This window comes from Delphinapterus leucas, chromosome 7 (assembly GCF_059928025.1).
Source record: "Delphinapterus leucas isolate spDelLeu-1000000601 "Yukka" chromosome 7, BTC_Dleu_Yukka2, whole genome shotgun sequence".
Lineage (NCBI taxonomy): Eukaryota > Metazoa > Chordata > Mammalia > Artiodactyla > Monodontidae > Delphinapterus > Delphinapterus leucas.
Window position 1 is genome coordinate 69035120 of NC_143135.1, and position 17514 is coordinate 69052633.

The window sequence follows — 17514 nt, forward strand, 5'->3', positions numbered from 1 at the left end:
TTATTGTCAAGATTGAGATTGTTGGGTGTTAAGTATTAATATCATTGAAAGATATGAACTGTGCAAGTCAACCTTGCCCACATTTTGACTTCTGACTCCAAATACTCCTTTCTAAATTAAACAGCAATTTTTTAATCCACCTTGTACTGATTTGAAGTGTACCTAGTTTTGTAAATTTGTCACTATTTCTGAAGACCCTGTTTTCATGTACCTAATTTTAAATTGTCAAATATCAGAATCAAAGTCAATAACTTTAAATGAACTGTGTCCATTTATCTTAATAAATATGGTCTATTTATCAGGGTATTATTATATATTTAAAACAGGGTCTATCTATATTTCTCCATCTTTCTTACCACCACTCAATCTCAGGTCACCTTTAATTACTATAAAAGCCTCCCAATTTATAGCCTTCTTTCACTGATTATCTTGGGACTTTTGGATTTATGAAATGAAGATTTCCCCAAATAGTCTTTAAAATCATTTCTCTATAGAAAATATGAAATGCCATATTCTCATTTTAAGCAAGTTGTAGCTTTCATTCTCTAAATTAGTATATTTATTTTCCAGCTAGCCAATCCAGTCATTTCAACCATCTTCAAAACATCGCCAATCTCTCTAGCCAAATGAAGTCTTTTCCAATTGACGTATTATTGGGGACGGCTAAGATGATCACGGCATCATCTGCATGGCTTTTATGTGGCACTATTATTGTACTAACACTTTACAATTATTTACATGTACATTTCCCTACTTTATTTTATATATAAATTGATTTTTTCTTTCAAAAATTTGTTTCTTTTAATCATGAAATATTTCCAAATTCTCCTCTCTCCACAGTACCTGCTGGACACTAATACTACTAATACTACACTTAATACTACTGAGTTGATAACTGGAAACATCAATGCATTCATGCCATGTATCTACCTTCAGTAATATATCGCTATGGACTTAGTAGCTATAGAGTTTGTTTCCAACCACATTGTTTTCTTTGCAAAATTTAGTGAGAAATGTTTACATTTTTGGAAATATTAATACCATGCTTTTGTTTGTACATCCCTGTACGTGGTGCCTGGCACTTTGTCATGCACTGTGAGCAATACAAAAGTAATGAAATACATAGTCCTTACCCTTAAGTTGCTTACAGCCTGGACAGAAAGATGAGATATGATGGCCAGCCCTAGGCAAAATTGAGAAGCGGTGAAGTTTTCTTTGGGATTCCCAAAGCCACATTCTTTCCTCTTATAAATTTGTGAACAGATAACCAGGCTCCATGAAGACACTACTTGAGCAAAACGGTGAAGAACTGAGAGCATGCTGTATCAAGTAGTTCTACCACTTCTTCTCCAGCTTAGCCCAGTTGGTACTGCCTAAAGGAGGCCTGAGATGGTTGTTCTGTCTGTTCTCAAGAATGGGTCAATCTTGGTTTCACCTGGGATAACAGTTTTGAAAGCCACAGGGGACAAAGTCACTAAATCAGTCCAAGCCCCACCCCCTCAAAAACAAGGGAGCAGGTTTGGTGACTGAGTGTAAAGAATGAAAGAAGGGAAAAAAACTTCTGGTGTCAGCTCAGGAAATAGAAAGGAAGTACTGGTTGATGCAAAAAATTGTTTGAAACTCTGCTGTTTGTTATCAGTATTTGTTATAAAATTTTTTAATATTTTTAACAAACAAAATCCTTATTTTTAAAAAGATGCAGTAAAGGAACTATACTCCAATAAAAATAAAAATAAAATAGTGGATTCAATTCCATACTTTCCTAGCAAAAATTAGAAGATATATCTATTAGTAAATCCAAGATGAGTGATTTGATACTTTTTTGTTTTCCTAATGGGGAAAGAATGGATTTACTTTTTTTCTCAGAAGAAAGACGTACAAATGAAAGAAGGCCTGTTCATTGTGCTTTAAAATGAATAATTTTTTCAATTTATATTTCTCTCTCCACTTTTTAAAGGAATTTGGAGCAAAGTCAAGAGAATGGGACAAGCAGGAGATACTATATCAGACTCATCTGGTTTCTTTAGATGCTCAACAAAAAGTATTATCTGAGAAGTGTAATCAATTTCAGGTACATTATCTAATACTATCCTCTAAATCAGAATAAATTAGAGGTTAAATACTATTACTCTTTTTACCATTCAGCATGTAATCCTTCTACAGATACAAATGCCAACTAAGGGAAAATAACCAGAGTAGGTCCAACACTGGGTAGAGTTACAAGTGCATGAAATATCTGTAATGGTGACTTTAGTCTGTATGTCTCAGAAGGTGGTGCTATTAAAAGTCTCCATTGTTATTATGTCATTAAATAACATGTTTTTGTTATGAGCAAGTCATTTAGAAAGTCTTAAGATTGCTTGGTCCTGGCACTCTAGAACCTTACAGCCTAGACACAGATAATACATGTACAGGTTTACAGATAATTAATGACAAGTGAATGAAAAGGATACAAATCCTTTTGGAGGTCAAAGGAGTAAGAGAAAAATTTGGACTGAGATAGTCAGGAAACATCCTTCAGCAGGGGTGGGACTAGGCCTGGGCCTAGAAGAAGAATGGCTATATTTTGAGACAAGAGAGAATGTATTCCAGGTGGTGGAAATAACATGAGCAAAGTCACTGAGGCAAGAGAGCAAAAGGCAAATTCAGGGAATGGAAAGTGGGCCAATTGGCTAGAAGTCCATGTGGGAGGTGAAGGGGCAGTAGGCGGGAGGGAAGGCTGGCGAGTGGGATATTAGATTGTAATAAGCCTTAAAGTCTTTCCTAAGGAATTTTGCATTTTTATTAAAGCTGGTAAGAAACATTTTTGTTTGATATATACTTATTTTTCATTCTTTCTTTAAGTTACTTGAATTATATGTTATACATGTTCCCTGAATTCAACAATACAAAGTAATGTGATGTAAAACTGATAGCCTCATCCTCTATTTCATTCTTATCCATTTAATATAAACACTGTTAACAATTAGGTGTTTATCTTCACATACATTTTCTTTTGTTTGTACAAATATGTAAATATATGCTTGTGTGGAAATTGTATATTTTTCTTTTTTAAATTTTGCTTTTTTACTTAATAAGCCATGAATAGCCTTCTGAGTCACTACTTAATTAAAATATTTCAAAGTATATAGTGTATATATATCATATATACCATAGTATATCGCAGATGTACCATAATTCTTTCAATCATTTCCTTATTAACTAACACTCAGGTTGTTTCCAGTTTTCTGCTATTACAGTAGTGTAACAAATACCCTTGTATGTACATCTTTAAATACGAATACTTTCGTTTTGTTAAATAAAAATCCTAGAAATGATCGCTGAGCCAAAAGGTGTGTTCATTCAAAATTTTAATAAATATTAGCAGATTCCTTTCTTAAAAATGATAGTAATTTATAATTCATGAACAGGCAACAAGACTACCCCTACTCTCACCAGCATGGACTATCTGTCTTTTGATTTTTACTAACTTGATGGACTAATAGTAACCTTGACTTCATTTGCTTTACGTTTCTCTGACTACTTGTAAGGTTGAGCATCTCTTCTTGTGTTTCTCAGCCTTTTTCATTTCCTCTTCTGTGAATTGCCTGTGCATAAACTTTGACCACTTTTCTTTTGTGGTGTTTGTCTTTTTCTTATTGATGTGTAGAAGTTTTTGTACATCAGAAATTACCCTTGTTATACATGTTGACAACTTTCTTGTACAATCCAGATTTTTTGTTTTATTTTGTTTATTTTTTGTCATAGAGACATTTTCAGCTATTATGTAATTGAATCCATGCTTTTTTTCATATCTTCTATATTTCCTTTTTCGCTGAATAAGAATTCCCTAGCAAAAGCCATCTGCTCTACTCTGCATCTTTGCTCTGAGGTTATACAGATATATTTTCTCTTTATGCCACCTGAAATTGAGGTTTTAGAATAAACCCAAGACTGAATTATGAAGGACAAAGCTTCATTATCTAATAATATATTTAAAGATGTTTTTACTAATTCTTTTCTGTCATTCTTGAACTTTGCGTAAGCTTAAATATGATATTCTTCACTTAACTGAAACAATTTTTGTATTTCTCAGAAACAGGCGCAAAGTTACCAAACTCCACTAAATAGTAAAAAACAGGGCATAGAAGAAGACAGCAGCTCTGAAATTCCTTGGATATGCGAAGCAGATACCAGTTGTGAAACCAATGAAAGAGATGAGTTCATTATTGAAAAATTAAAATCAGCTGTGAGTGAAATAGCGTTAAGCAGGAATAAGTTACAAGATGAAAATCAGAAGCTCTTACAAGAACTGAAAATGTACCAAAGACAGTGCCAGGTAAAGATTTATTTGTTTTTCAACTGTTATAGCCCATGAGTTGTACAAATGATGACTCAACAGGCATGTGGATTAGAAAGCTAATTTTTTATTACATATGTAAATTCAGCTCATATTTCCTCTTAATAAGTAATTCTTACTTGATGAGTAAATTCAGTATTTCCATGGGTACTTTTCCCCACTAGGTGCACTCGGGTTCTGCAGCGACGTGATAATAAATATTACCAGTGCAGTAGAGCAGTGGCCTCTCACAGACCTCTCTTCCTAAAAACCATGGCCCTTTAGCCACACCACACCCTCTGTCCCCAGTGTTCATTCTCTCTGACACTGTGCCTCTTTGCCTCTCGGGAATCCTGGGCTGGAGATCCAGGAAATGATTAAGGGTTTGACAATCTAATCACCTCCCTGAGAGGCATGAGGGTCACTCCCTGTGATTTATCACCATTAACCTTATCATAATCGTTTACCAAATAGGAGGTAACTCCAGCTTGGTAGATGTGATGGATGGTTTTTCCAAGGATTAATTTTTTTCTTAACTCAAAAATCTTTTTTTTGTCTCTCTCTTGGAACTGCTAAGAAGGTTATGCAGCATTCATCAAAATTGATCATTACCAATTTCTCGACTAAATATGTATTTCTTATTCATGGCTCTCCCAGTTACTTGAGACATTCTGTGGTTTTCTCTCCCATTCTAGGTCTTATCTCCCACCAGCAAACATTCAGCCTCTTTCTACTGATTCCTCTGTGTCAGTTGGCCCATTTCTTAGTCCCACTCTATTCCCTCCTCAGGCTGAGGTCACCTTTCCAGGTCATTGCCTGAGCAGACTCCCACTTCTCTAAGATATTCCACCTCAGGCTCTTGTTCCCAGGGTCACTTCTTAGTGTTGGGCCGACTTCTCCTTCCCTCCTTCTGCCACATTGTATGTGGGATTACGTGTGGGATTCATCCTTTCACTTCTTTCTCTGCCAGCATCTATCTTCTGTGTTCCCCTGTCCCCACGTTGGGAAGGGGACAGAGCACAGGCTCCCAGCTTCTCCTATCCTGTGGCATTTCTACGAGAAGTACAGCTTCCCACCCCAAACTCCAGCTTTGTTTGTGGAGGGGGTGTTATTCCAATACAAATGAGAAAGCAGATGTACACAAACCAGGCTAAACTACAAATGCTAAACACTGAGAAAGTCATATATCTTCTAGAAACAGAAAAGTTATCGATGATGCTTTCTCTGGATTCACTAGAATGTAAGTGAGACGAGCCCCTCCTCTTCTGCTCTAGAGCTTGTCCAGGTTCTAGTTTTCTAGGTTTCTAGTGTTTAGCTCGCCATCAGCCCACCAGTCCTGGTGGAGCTGGGTTTGCGTGACTGCTAGTTCTGACAGGCTCCCCTTCCTCCCAGGGGCTGCTTCCCCTTCATCCCCCTGGACAGGGGCCACGGGTCACACCTCTGGCCCTGATTTAAAGACGGCTTAAATTTACATTTTGCAGCTGTCTTTATACTGCTAGAGGCTGCACCAGGATCACAAGGGTTCACTTGCAGAAAAAAAAAGCAAATTATTCTGGAGTATGTTTCACACACACACACAAAAAGTATATTATAGTTCTAATGAAAAGATTTTTGAGAAGTAATTTACTTCAAAAACTTCCAAGGTGTCTAAAAGCTAAGATTTCTACTTCCAGGAGAACACTAATTAATTTTGATGCAACTAGAAAAAAATGCTGAAAATGATGCTTTTGTTTGGCCTTTTCCCTGTTTTACTTCCAAATTTTACTTACGTTTCATTCTTTTGCTTTAGAATAAGTATCAATTATTTACTGCTTGATAGCTGATTGAGGGTTCAAACTCACTGCTTCTCTCAAACCATTAAGCAAATTTCTAACTAAACAGATGGGCCTCAAACTAGTTTTACAAAATTTATATTTTACCAAATGGGAATAATTAGAAGTGAATAATCACTGTAACCAGTGCATGTATTTAGAAAGAAGTTTCTCTTCTCTTTTTGCAAAACTGTCATATGATGGTGTTCCACGTCTTGCACATGAATTTAAAAAGACAACCATTTCAGTCTGAATTACTGTCACTTATTGTATATAAAATTCTCTTTAGTTTACAACACACTTTAATGCCAGCTGCATCTGAATTTTCACACGAATCACATCTTCTCACTTGTCTTTCCACAACCTTGAAATGTGTCAGCATAGCTATTAATTCCTTTGCATATGTTTATTTACTGTGCTGCATTACTCACATTTTGAAAGTGTACAATATTTCCCATTGGCAGTTAATGACAGAAATAAATTGTTCTGCATTTTTTCTAATATCTATGCCAAAAAAATGGACCTTTTTTGTTTGCTTGTTAATGTGTCATTAGGGTACTAGAGCAGCACTGTCCAATAGAAATATAATGCAAACCACAAATGTAATTTAAACTTTTCTAGTAGCCACATTAAAAGAAGTAATACGAAATGGATGAAATTAATAGATAATAGTAATAAACTTTATGTAACACAACATATATCCAAAGAGTTATCATTTCAACATATAATCAATGTAAAAAATTATTAATGAGATATTTTACATTTCTTTTCATACTAAGTCTTCAAAATCTGGTATGTATGTTACACTTGCACATCTCAATTTGGATGTTTAGTATTCACCGGAAGTTCCCAATCTGTATTAAGATTTCATAAAATTTACAGTTAAAAAAGTAGAGATTTACATACCCAAGTTGTTCCAAGCAAACTTGAAAGTGTTCCAGTAACTGAATCAAGTACCAAAGAATCATTTTTCCTGAATATTTGCATCCACACTGACAAATAATTGATTTGACTTTTATACAAAAGCATGCTAATTTTAAATCACCTAATCTAAGTTAAATCACCAATTCTTGTGTCAACTCAGTATTATTAACATTGAATTCAAAGGGATATTACACAAGTCAAAAAACAACTCAATTTATCAATATCAACAAAGCTTCTTTTTTTGCACTTTCTAGTCAATTTTACATAATGCTGTCAATTATAATTAAAAACTTTCACATATTTCTTCATGTTAGAAAAACCTGTCAAATCATTATTATTGTAAAAGTTTCAATTCTAACATAAATTCTTCTACCTGTGCAGCTAGATCACAAATACGCTTTTTTTTCCCTTAATGATATCTCCAAATGTCACTCTTTTTTTTTTGTGGTACGTGGACCTCTCACTGTTGTGGCCTCTCCCATTGCGGAGCACAGGCTCCAGACGCGCAGGCTCAGTGGCCACGGCTCACGGGCCCAGCCGCTCCGTGGCACGTGGGATCCTCCCAGACCGGGGCACGAACCCATGTCCCCTGCATCGGCAGGCAGACTCTCAACCACTGCGCCACCAGGGAAGCCCCAAATGTCTCTCTTTTAGGTATTATTTTCTAATGACAGTACACAAATAGACTCCATTATTATCACATTTTACAGAATTCCATGGTGACACTACATTTCATTGTCCTGGAGTTAGAGCCCTTTTGTACCCCACCCCTTCCCCAAGTGAAGGCAGGCCCACTCTTCTACATGCAGGTTCATGTTAGATTGCTCCCTGGTAGTAAATCTGCAATGCAGGGAGCTGGGAGAGTGCCTTCCTCAATTGGGTAAAATAATCGATGAAATTCACATCAAGTTAATTTGTCTTTCTATTTGCTAATCTATTGTTTCACATTTCTTTTGTTTATTTTGGAATTTTAACCTCATCTGAAAAATCCCCGCTGTTTGAGACAAGGACTTTATCCAAACAAGTCTGTTAGGTCACCTATTTGAATATATTTTCATTCTTATTTCCAAATCAGCCAGGAATTTCTGGGGCTAAAGTATTGCAGCTAGGTCTTTTACTGAGCCCAGGTCTCTAGGTCTCCTGGAAAATAATACATTATATTTAAGGCTTTGGTAAAAAAAAAAAAAAAAGAAAGTTTATCTGGGAACCCATATGTCCTATACTGTCTACATGATTATAATTCTAAGCTGTGAATTTTTGCATAAGAATTAATGAATAAGAAAACGTATGTCCACGTAAAAGCTTATACATGAATTTCATAACAGCATTATTCATAATAGCTAAAAAAAGGAAATACCCAAACGTTCATCAATTGATGAATAAATAAAGTGGTATATCTATACAATTAAATATTATTAATAAAAAGGAATGAAGTACTGATACATGCTACAACATGGATGAACCTTGGAAGCGTTATGCCCAGAGAAAGAAACCAATCACAAAACGCCACATGTCATATGATTCCATTTGTATGAATTGTGCAGAATAGGTAATTCCATAGAGACACAACATACGGTAGTGGTTGCCAGGGGTTGGAAGGAAGGGAAAATGAGGAGTGGTTGCTAATGGGTATGTGGTTTATTTTAGGAGTGATGAAACTGCTCTGGAGTTAGATAGTGGTGATGCTTGCACAACTTTGTGAATATTCTCAAATCCACCGAACTGTACAGTTTAAGTGGGTGCATCTTATGGTATATAGATTATATTTGAATGAATCTATTATTGATATATAAGGCATTATTGAACAAATGAGTTTTTGAAAATATCAACAGTGGTTTCTTTACAGCCTTTATTAGCAGTGCCCTCAGAACAACACCCCCCCTCATCTTTACTGATAAGCTACAGGTCTGCTTTACTTATTTTGCACGAAACAATTATTTTTGCGTCTTGAATGTTCTAACTGGACTAGTAGACAAAAGATCTGGATTTTTCCATTCCAGAATCTGCCAGTTATGAGCTATGTAACTTTGGACCAAGTCTGGCCCTCAATTTCCTCATCTATAAAAATGGCGATGGATTTGATGACTTGGGTCATCAAATATATTAATATGTATTTAATATTAATTACATTAATAAATGTTCATTTCTCTGTGTAATTGAGTGGAGGAGAACTATTGATATGAAAGGACTCTTCCATTCCTCTCTCCCAGAGAACAGCCAAGTTCTGCTGGAGAAAATCACTCAACAGGTCATGGGCACAAACCTCAAATGAGTATCAACATTGCCAGGAGTCCTACTGTGTTGCTCCAAACAACTAACTCTCCCATGCCCATTGAAGGCCATCTCAAACCTTCTCCACTCTCAAAAACCCCTCCCCTACCCCCACCTCCACCTCTCCTTCCACTGACCTGACATTGCCTTTTTCCTTCACAAGGAAAATAAAAGCCAACAGGTAGCCCCTCTCCTAGCTCCCCATTTCCAAATGCATATACGTGTCTCCATTCCATCTTCCTTCCTTCTTTCCTACTGCAGGAGCAGAGGGACTCTTTTGCTTTAGGCAGTTCTTTCACTTGTGCTTTGGGACCCACCCCACCTACCTTCTCAGGAACCTGACACTTAGTATTACCCCTTCTCTCTCCCAACTAGATCCTTCCCAACAGCTTCTAAACTTGCTCAAGTCCCTGCTATTAGCCAAGTAAAACACTGGGCTCACAGGATTGCTGGTATTTCTAGTTAACCAGCTGAAGTAGGGCTACTATTGGGCAATAGTGGGACCGTAAACCATGGTTTATAATTCACTTTGTTGGCCAGCTTTGAAATTAGATTTTTCTTGGCTATTATCTTATTTAAATTGGGAATTACTTGCATTAATTCAAATTTTATGCATTGATATTTTATTCATACTTTTATGTTTCCCTCTTTCATACAGTATGGCCATATTTGGATGCATCTTTGTCTTTATCACTAGACTGTAAGCTCATGAGGACAGATCCTGTGACTGTATCCTCAGTGCTGAACATAGAGTAAGAGCTCAGTAAATATTTGTTGAATAAATGAATGAAATTCTGTAAGACAGATCCAGCAAAGGATTATATATCAGTTCATTTGAAATTAGGCTGCTTCATAGATGTTAAATATTTTTAAAAGTATTATACATCATGGTATCCAAATGTGAGGATTGAAATTTTTTGATGTTTTTATTTAGGCCATGGCAGCAGGACTCTCAGAGGTGAAAAGTGAGTTACAATCACGTGATGATCTCTTGAGAATTATAGAAATGGAACGATTGCAGTTGCACAGAGAATTATTAAAACTAGGAGAGTGCCAAAGTGCTCCAGAAAATAAAAAAAGGTATATTTTTATATTCAGCAGCCAGAGAAAAACTATTCAAAACATCATGTTTGAATATTTTTAAGAGTTTTATATTTGAAACTAGAATTAAAAGTCAGTTTTGTATTAACATGCTGTTAATTATTAGGTAATATTAGATATTAAAAATAAAGTTAGTGGGGACTTCCCTGGTGGCGCAGTGGTTGAGAGTCCGCCTGCCGATGCAGGGGACACGGGTTCGTGCCCCGGTCCGGGAAGATCCCACATGCCACGGAGCGGCTGGGCCCGTGAGCCATGGCCGCTGAGCCTGTGCATCCGGAGCCTGTGCTCCGCAACGGGAGAGGCCACAACAGTGAGAGGCCTGCGTACCGCAAAAACAAAAAAAAAGTTAGTGATTATTTTATCTTCAAAATCAGTATCTTTACTCACCTAGAAAATTATATCATGTTCTGATATGTGGATATTTATGTGTCATAATGAAGTCAGAGACTTTCTTAGAACTTTCTTCTTCAGAATATCTTAAAAACAATAGTTTAGAGCTGGTATTTAATTATCAATGTTGATACATAAGATTTATTCCATATTTTTCAAGTATTTTTATTTTGTTGGCCTTAAACCTGTTACTAACTTTTCACTCATAAATGTTGTATTTATTTTGGCCTCCACACTCACCACCGTGTCAGTTCCGTTAAGGGTTTTGTTAGACCAGACTTCTTTTTTAAAATCAGACAGATGTTGTGTACTACATAACCACAAAGGAAATGGGACTCCAGAGAATTATTAAATGTTTATGTTTGTGAATAGACAGTTTGACTGCTCTAACTATTCACTGATGTTCTGATTCTCACTAGAACTTGAATCCTTCATACATCTGAAGGCGAATGCCAGACCAATGATAGGATTTTAGAAACTGAGTAGCCAAATGGTAAGGGATGTTTTATTGGAGGATAATTACATTGTTTTAAAGGCAATAATTATTTCTTCAAAGTTGTGGGATCTGCTAGCATTTCTTTGAGGTCTACACTTAACAACAAATGGCAAATTAAGATTCGTAAAAATGACCTACTGTGCATCTAACCAAGGATGGTAGAATGCCTGTTAGCCAGTTAGCATTATAGAGTGCTCAGATATATAAGCTATATGTCATCACCACTGATCATTAATCCATTGGAAATATATTATGTGCAAGGCACTGTCCCAGTGTGGTGAGTTGGTGAGAAACATCTTCGCGCAAGGAATGTATATGCCTAAAAACGTAAGAAGTTTCCTACAAGAGCAAACCATTCAACCCATGTCTAGCTCTGGTTTGTGAAGAGCATTGTAGGTATTTTCTCTGGAACTTCCTCACAAGGCCAATGCTGAATTCCAGACATTGCCAACTGTCCTTCAATACATGATTTAATCTAAAATCTTGCAGTTATTCACATATTTGGCTAATACAACTCTTCTGGTATGCCTGCTTGCCATCTTCTATTTAAGTTGGTATATATTTTGGTCTCCAAGCTACATCTTTCTCATTTGGAGGATATTCTTCAGTTCTAGTATTCTGAGATTTGATGAAAAGATAGATATTTAACTTTTCACAGCTTCCATTGTATTTTAGACTTTGGGCAGAGTCTTCTCAGCCTTCATCTTTCCCACTGAAAGTTTCTAATTCTTTTAGTTTGTTCTCATATGAACATGATTCTATCCTCTTTATCGTTTTGGGTTTTTTTTTTTATTTAGACTCTGTTTTGTCTTTACAGCTGTATTAAGGTGAAGCAGCCAAGGCTACTGAGTGTAGACACACAATAGCTTTATAATAGTAGCATTATAATGTCTTCATTCATTTTCAGAACCTTTCTCCATAATGCTAAGGTTTTGTTAGCTTTTTCTTTTCTCACTTATAGAAACACCTTGGGCTGATATGTTCTGAGAGTTATAAAAATAATTTCTGCATTCCCTTCTTACAAGCTAAATGATAGTTCCTTTATATCTTTATATTAGCATGATTATTGTTTTCTTCTTTAAACCTGTCCACATTAAAGCTTGATGTTTGTTCCATTCACTCACTGAAATTTATGAGGTCATTATGAGGTTTTACCATTCAGTTCAGCATTCCACTCCCTGAATTGCTTAGGAAGAATTAAAAAAATAGGAAATTTCATTTTTTACCTTTTTAAAATCATAGCAAATAAGAGAAATTTAAGATTGATCCTGAAATAATGTTTTAGGAGAATATTGGATAAAATACTCACAATATATTACTGAGTGGGAAACAAAAGCGGACTGAAAAATAATGTGTTCAGTACATTCTAATTGTACAGGAAACATGTATGTTTTTATACACATATGCACAGGCAAAAAAGACAATTAATGTACACAAAAATGCTGACAACAGTTTTTCCTAGATGACAATTTATCGTAGTATATACTCTGATAAACTGTTTTCTACACTTAACATGTATATTTGATAATCAGAAAGAAAGCAGTCCAGTCCAGACATATGTACCTCAGGGATACCACTATTAATTTATACCTTTTAAAAGAGCCCTTTATTTTCCATCTTTACATTAGTTATTTCTCTATCATTACTCAGATTTTGTTGTGTTTGAATGTGTGGCTTAAGTTTTTGATTTGTGGAACTTTTTAAAAAGCTCTTTGGAAATCTAAAATTATACTCACTTATAGGTGGGTACATTCCTCAAAACCCCAGACTCTACCAGGTTAGTCCAGCAATAGTGGAAAGCATGTTTCTTTTCTTGCCTGGTTATCTTTATTTTTCTGTTTTAATGTTTTTTTAATTTTACCAACCTCCCTGATGTGGAAGTGAACATTACCTGTTTCTAGTTCTCCAACCTTCCTATGGAAGTGGTACTTTTTATACTAGTTTCTGCCTTTCCTCTCTAGTGTCCATATATGGTTGCTATTCCATTTTATAAATTGAGCAGCCAAAAAATAGACATATTTGCACTCTCTCTGGGTAGCCTGTCAGATTTAATCATTTTGAATCACTTTTACAGAGTAGCGGCTCCCCTCGGACATCTCCTGACATAGCTCCTTTCCACAATGTAGAAGCAGGTCAGGTTTATTTTCTTTTTTAAACTGGCTCCCAAGCTATTTTATTATACCAAACAGTCTTTTCATCTTATCCAAAAATCTTATCTACATATGCAAATCCAGTATTCAGCCAATTTTTAATGTATAATTGAAATTCCATATTAATAACTAGGTTTTATTTTTTTCACTAAGACTATTTGCACTCAGTTAAATATGCAAATACTTATGGGACCTGAATGTCTTAGAACTTGCCATTTCTGTAACTAGAAATGTTTCCAGAAGACTAATAATCTATCTCTGCATCCTATGATGGCCTAAATTAACAATATAATCGTAACAATTTATCAAGTTAAGCTTAATTTTTACTCATTATAATTTGTAGAATTGAATCATCTTATTCACCATCTATTAAAGAATCAGAAAAACAACGGAAAGAGCTGTTTGCAGTGACCCCAGATCAACCAAATCATGAAAAAGAATTGAACAAGGTATGGCAAATAACGAGCTTTGTTCTTCCAGTCAGATCTGAAGTCTCTGAATACAAAGGGGGAAAAACATCTTCCCTCTCACTCCCTTCTTTTTCCTTCTGTGTTTTCTCCTAAGATAATAACCTACCGAGCTGCTAATTCTGACACTCTTCTGTGTGATGCTGTAAGAAAGACAAACCTTAGGTCATCACTCTGCTGCTGGGAGACTGCCCAGGAAACACAGAGGGCCTGTGGCTCGGTGCAGGGTAGCTGAGCGCAGGAAGTGTGAGAGCAGAGGCCTGCACTCAACCACACACTAGGTGCATGAGCTTTGGGAAGCTGCCTATGCGAGCTGCTTATGTTTCTCATTCCTAGGATGGGGGTGGGATAATTCGCCCTACCTCACAAGGTTGTGATGAGGATTAAACAAGCTTAAACAACTCTTGCCATGTGCCAGAAGCTGTTCTAAGGGCTTAACAAATCCTAATTCATGTATTCCTCACAACCATCTTATAAGGTAGGTACTAATACTATCCTCCTTTACATTTAAGGAAGCTAAAGCACAGAGAAGGTCAGTAATTTCCACCAATATTATATAACTAGTAAGTAGCAGTGGCCGGATTTGAATCCAGGCAATCTGGCTCCAGAATTCATACTCTTCCTTTAAGAGTATGAATTCATACTCTTCCATTAAATCCATAAAATAATGCAAGTAAAGTGCTTAAAACGGGGCCTACCTAGCTCAGAGGAAGCACCTAATAGATGTTGGCTGCTATTGTTATTGGTGACACCCACATTTTGTCATTGAGCACCTAACATGTGCCAAGTACTCTGCCAGGAGCTAGGCAGCTACAAAAACTGTCTTCTCTTCTTCCTCTCGTCAAATTCAGTAGTGGCTTTCCCATGAGTTTCTCACGGCTGCTACCCACTTCTCTGGTCTTTCAGTTTAAGGATTACACAGAATATTCAGTGCTATATAGTCTAAACAATTTTTAAAAGCAGGAAAATACTGGATGTGGCTTTGAATTATCATCCAGTGCCCAGCAAAGTGCCTGACACACGATGAGTGAAAATAAATATTTAGAGAACAAATTAATTAATATTAAGGCTGAAGACTCCCATAATTGTATAGGGTTATAAATTCAGTTGTTTGTATAAATTAAACAAACATTTATTGAGTATCTAGTAGGACTGTTGCTGTACTGCTTATTTCTGTAGGAAATATAATGTAAAAGGCAAATCCCATCTCCTGAAGAATTGACTGTCAGGCAACTATTAAGTGTAGAAAAGGTGTTATGAATTAATTATCATTTTCCTTATATTTTTCACATAATCCCATGAAACTTATTTTACTGATATTTTAAAATATAACTTTAAAAACTGTTCTTGACTGGAGTCCCCAGTGAATACATTATGATAAAAGGTTGATTAAATCCTCCTAAAGTATAGTTACACCGTTCTTAACCTCATAGATTTAGGTAGAGTAATAAAACTTAGAAGGAATCTACTGATTTTGCACAGTTTTGATGTGGAGGGAGAGACTGCAAGACACAAATCTCTTTACAGACTCTGGGAGACCTCTAGATAATGCATTGCTGTGCAGAAAAGGTAACAAATGAATTGTGTATAAATAGCTATAGTTTCTGGGAAGTGTTTGTAGAGAGCATTTTCATTCTCTTGTAATAAAACCAACAAGAGCCATGTATTATGAATCTTGCAAGTGTTTTATTTCTTTCTCTTTTGTCAATATAGAACGATTTTTAGTAACTTATTTTGTGATAAAATTGACATTTTTAATAAAGCCAAAAGTCATTTACAGCTAGGTAAATTCATCTCATTTAAAAAGAAATTTTGCAGTATAGCATGTTTTAATATCTAAATGTTGTGAAAATAATGAAAATAGTTTACTCCTTCTTCATGATAATATATTCTTTTTTTCCCCACATTTTAAAAATACCATTTTAAGAGAACATGTTAAACTACACCATGGGGATGCAATCAGCAAAATCCAAATTGGGGCAAATGATAGAACAACCCCATTGTTCATCAAATAAATTGTAAGAGAAAAAATTGGAGAGAGAAGATGGGAGACGAAAGGAGATGTGTACTATTGTCCTGGGGTGAGGGTATTTGTACTTCAGTCTCCTAGTCTACGCTTCTGCTCTTAGGAGCTGGATAACTTAGACCCAGTCAGTTCCTTTCCCTATGAGCCTTTGTTTTTCCATTTTTTTAATGATGGAGTTAGACCATGTGATTTCTAAGGTTATGTCCAACTCTGAAATTCTGAAAATTTTAGTAAAAAGAATAGACTTAGATGAGAAATTGATGGTATAAAGCCTGAGGCTGGACCATGGTTGCCTTACTGACCTGAGAACTTTCCATGTTAGGTCATCCCACTCTAGCTTTTTTCCAATGTGGGAACCACGTTCTAGGGCTATGCTCACAGGGGTTACGTAGAACAATGGGTAAGGACCTGGAATCAGACTGCCTGTCACCAAGAATGTGACTGTGAACAGTTATGTATCTTAATTTTCTGATCTGGAATATAGAGATTGTGGTGATTAAATAAGACGATGTATGCAGAGTACTCAGAACACACACACACACACACGTGCACACGCACATGCATGCACAAAGAGAGGCTTTAAAAAGATAGGTGCCGGGGCTTCCCTGGTGGCACAGTGGTTGAGAGGCCGCCTGCCGATGCAGGGGACACGGGTTCGTGCCCCGGTCAGGGAAGATCCCACGTGCCGCGGAGCGGCTGGGCCCATGAGCCATGGCCGCTGAGCCTGCGTGTCCGGAGCCTGTGCTCTGCAACGGGAGAGGCCACAACAGTGAGAGGCCCGCGTACCGGAAAAAAAAAAAAAAAGATAGGTGCCAGTCTCAATGTGTGGACCATATTTAGATCTCAATTCAAATAAGCAAACCTGAAAACCATCCATTACACTTCTGATATAATTTTAAATTTGATAGTGCCTGGATATTGTATGATATTGAGGAATTGTTGTTAATATTTTTAAGACATTATAATGGTATTCTGGTTATGTTAGAAAAGAGAGAGAGCACACCGCTATTCTTTTAGAGATATATCCTGAGATGTTTAAAGATGAAATGAAAAAAAAGTTTTTGAAGTAAGTTCCGAGGGGTAAATTCATATAAATCTCTTTGTGAATGGCCCCTCCTTAACTGTCCAGCCTTACTTCTCACAACGCGCCAAGTCCCAGCCACTCCAAACTCCTTTTGGTTCACTGAGTATGCCTTCTCCCTCTGACCCCACTCCTTCACTGCATTCGTTGCCTGGGAGCTCACCTCCATCTCTCTCTTCCATCTGGCTTCCATTCATCCTTCAGTATTCAGTGCGATGTCCCTTCCTCTGGGAATCCTATCCTGGCATCCCCAGGCTGGAGTAAGCACTACTCCACTACATACTGCTGATATCAGTTGCTACACTGTGTTCTAACTGTTTATTTTCCTGTTTCCCCCGATGGACTGTGATTTTTTTTTTTGAGACCGGTAATTACATACTTTATCTCTGAACCTCAAGAATTAGAGAGAGTGAAAGATTTCTAGAAAGACGGGAGGAGGCTGGACTAAGACAGTGGCAGTAGGAATGGAAAGCAGAGGT

General features: G+C 36.6%; 1 protein-coding gene across 1 annotated transcript in view; it reads left to right on the forward strand.

The window, feature by feature from the left end:
• DEUP1 (deuterosome assembly protein 1) overlaps positions 1 to 17514 on the forward strand; it is a 104463-nt gene that overhangs the window by 40611 nt on the left and 46338 nt on the right. Inside the window, 4 exon segments of the mRNA XM_089915872.1 lie at positions 1958 to 2071; positions 4076 to 4318; positions 10259 to 10404; positions 13805 to 13910. Coding sequence (XP_089771998.1) covers positions 1958 to 2071; positions 4076 to 4318; positions 10259 to 10404; positions 13805 to 13910 — 609 coding nt within the window.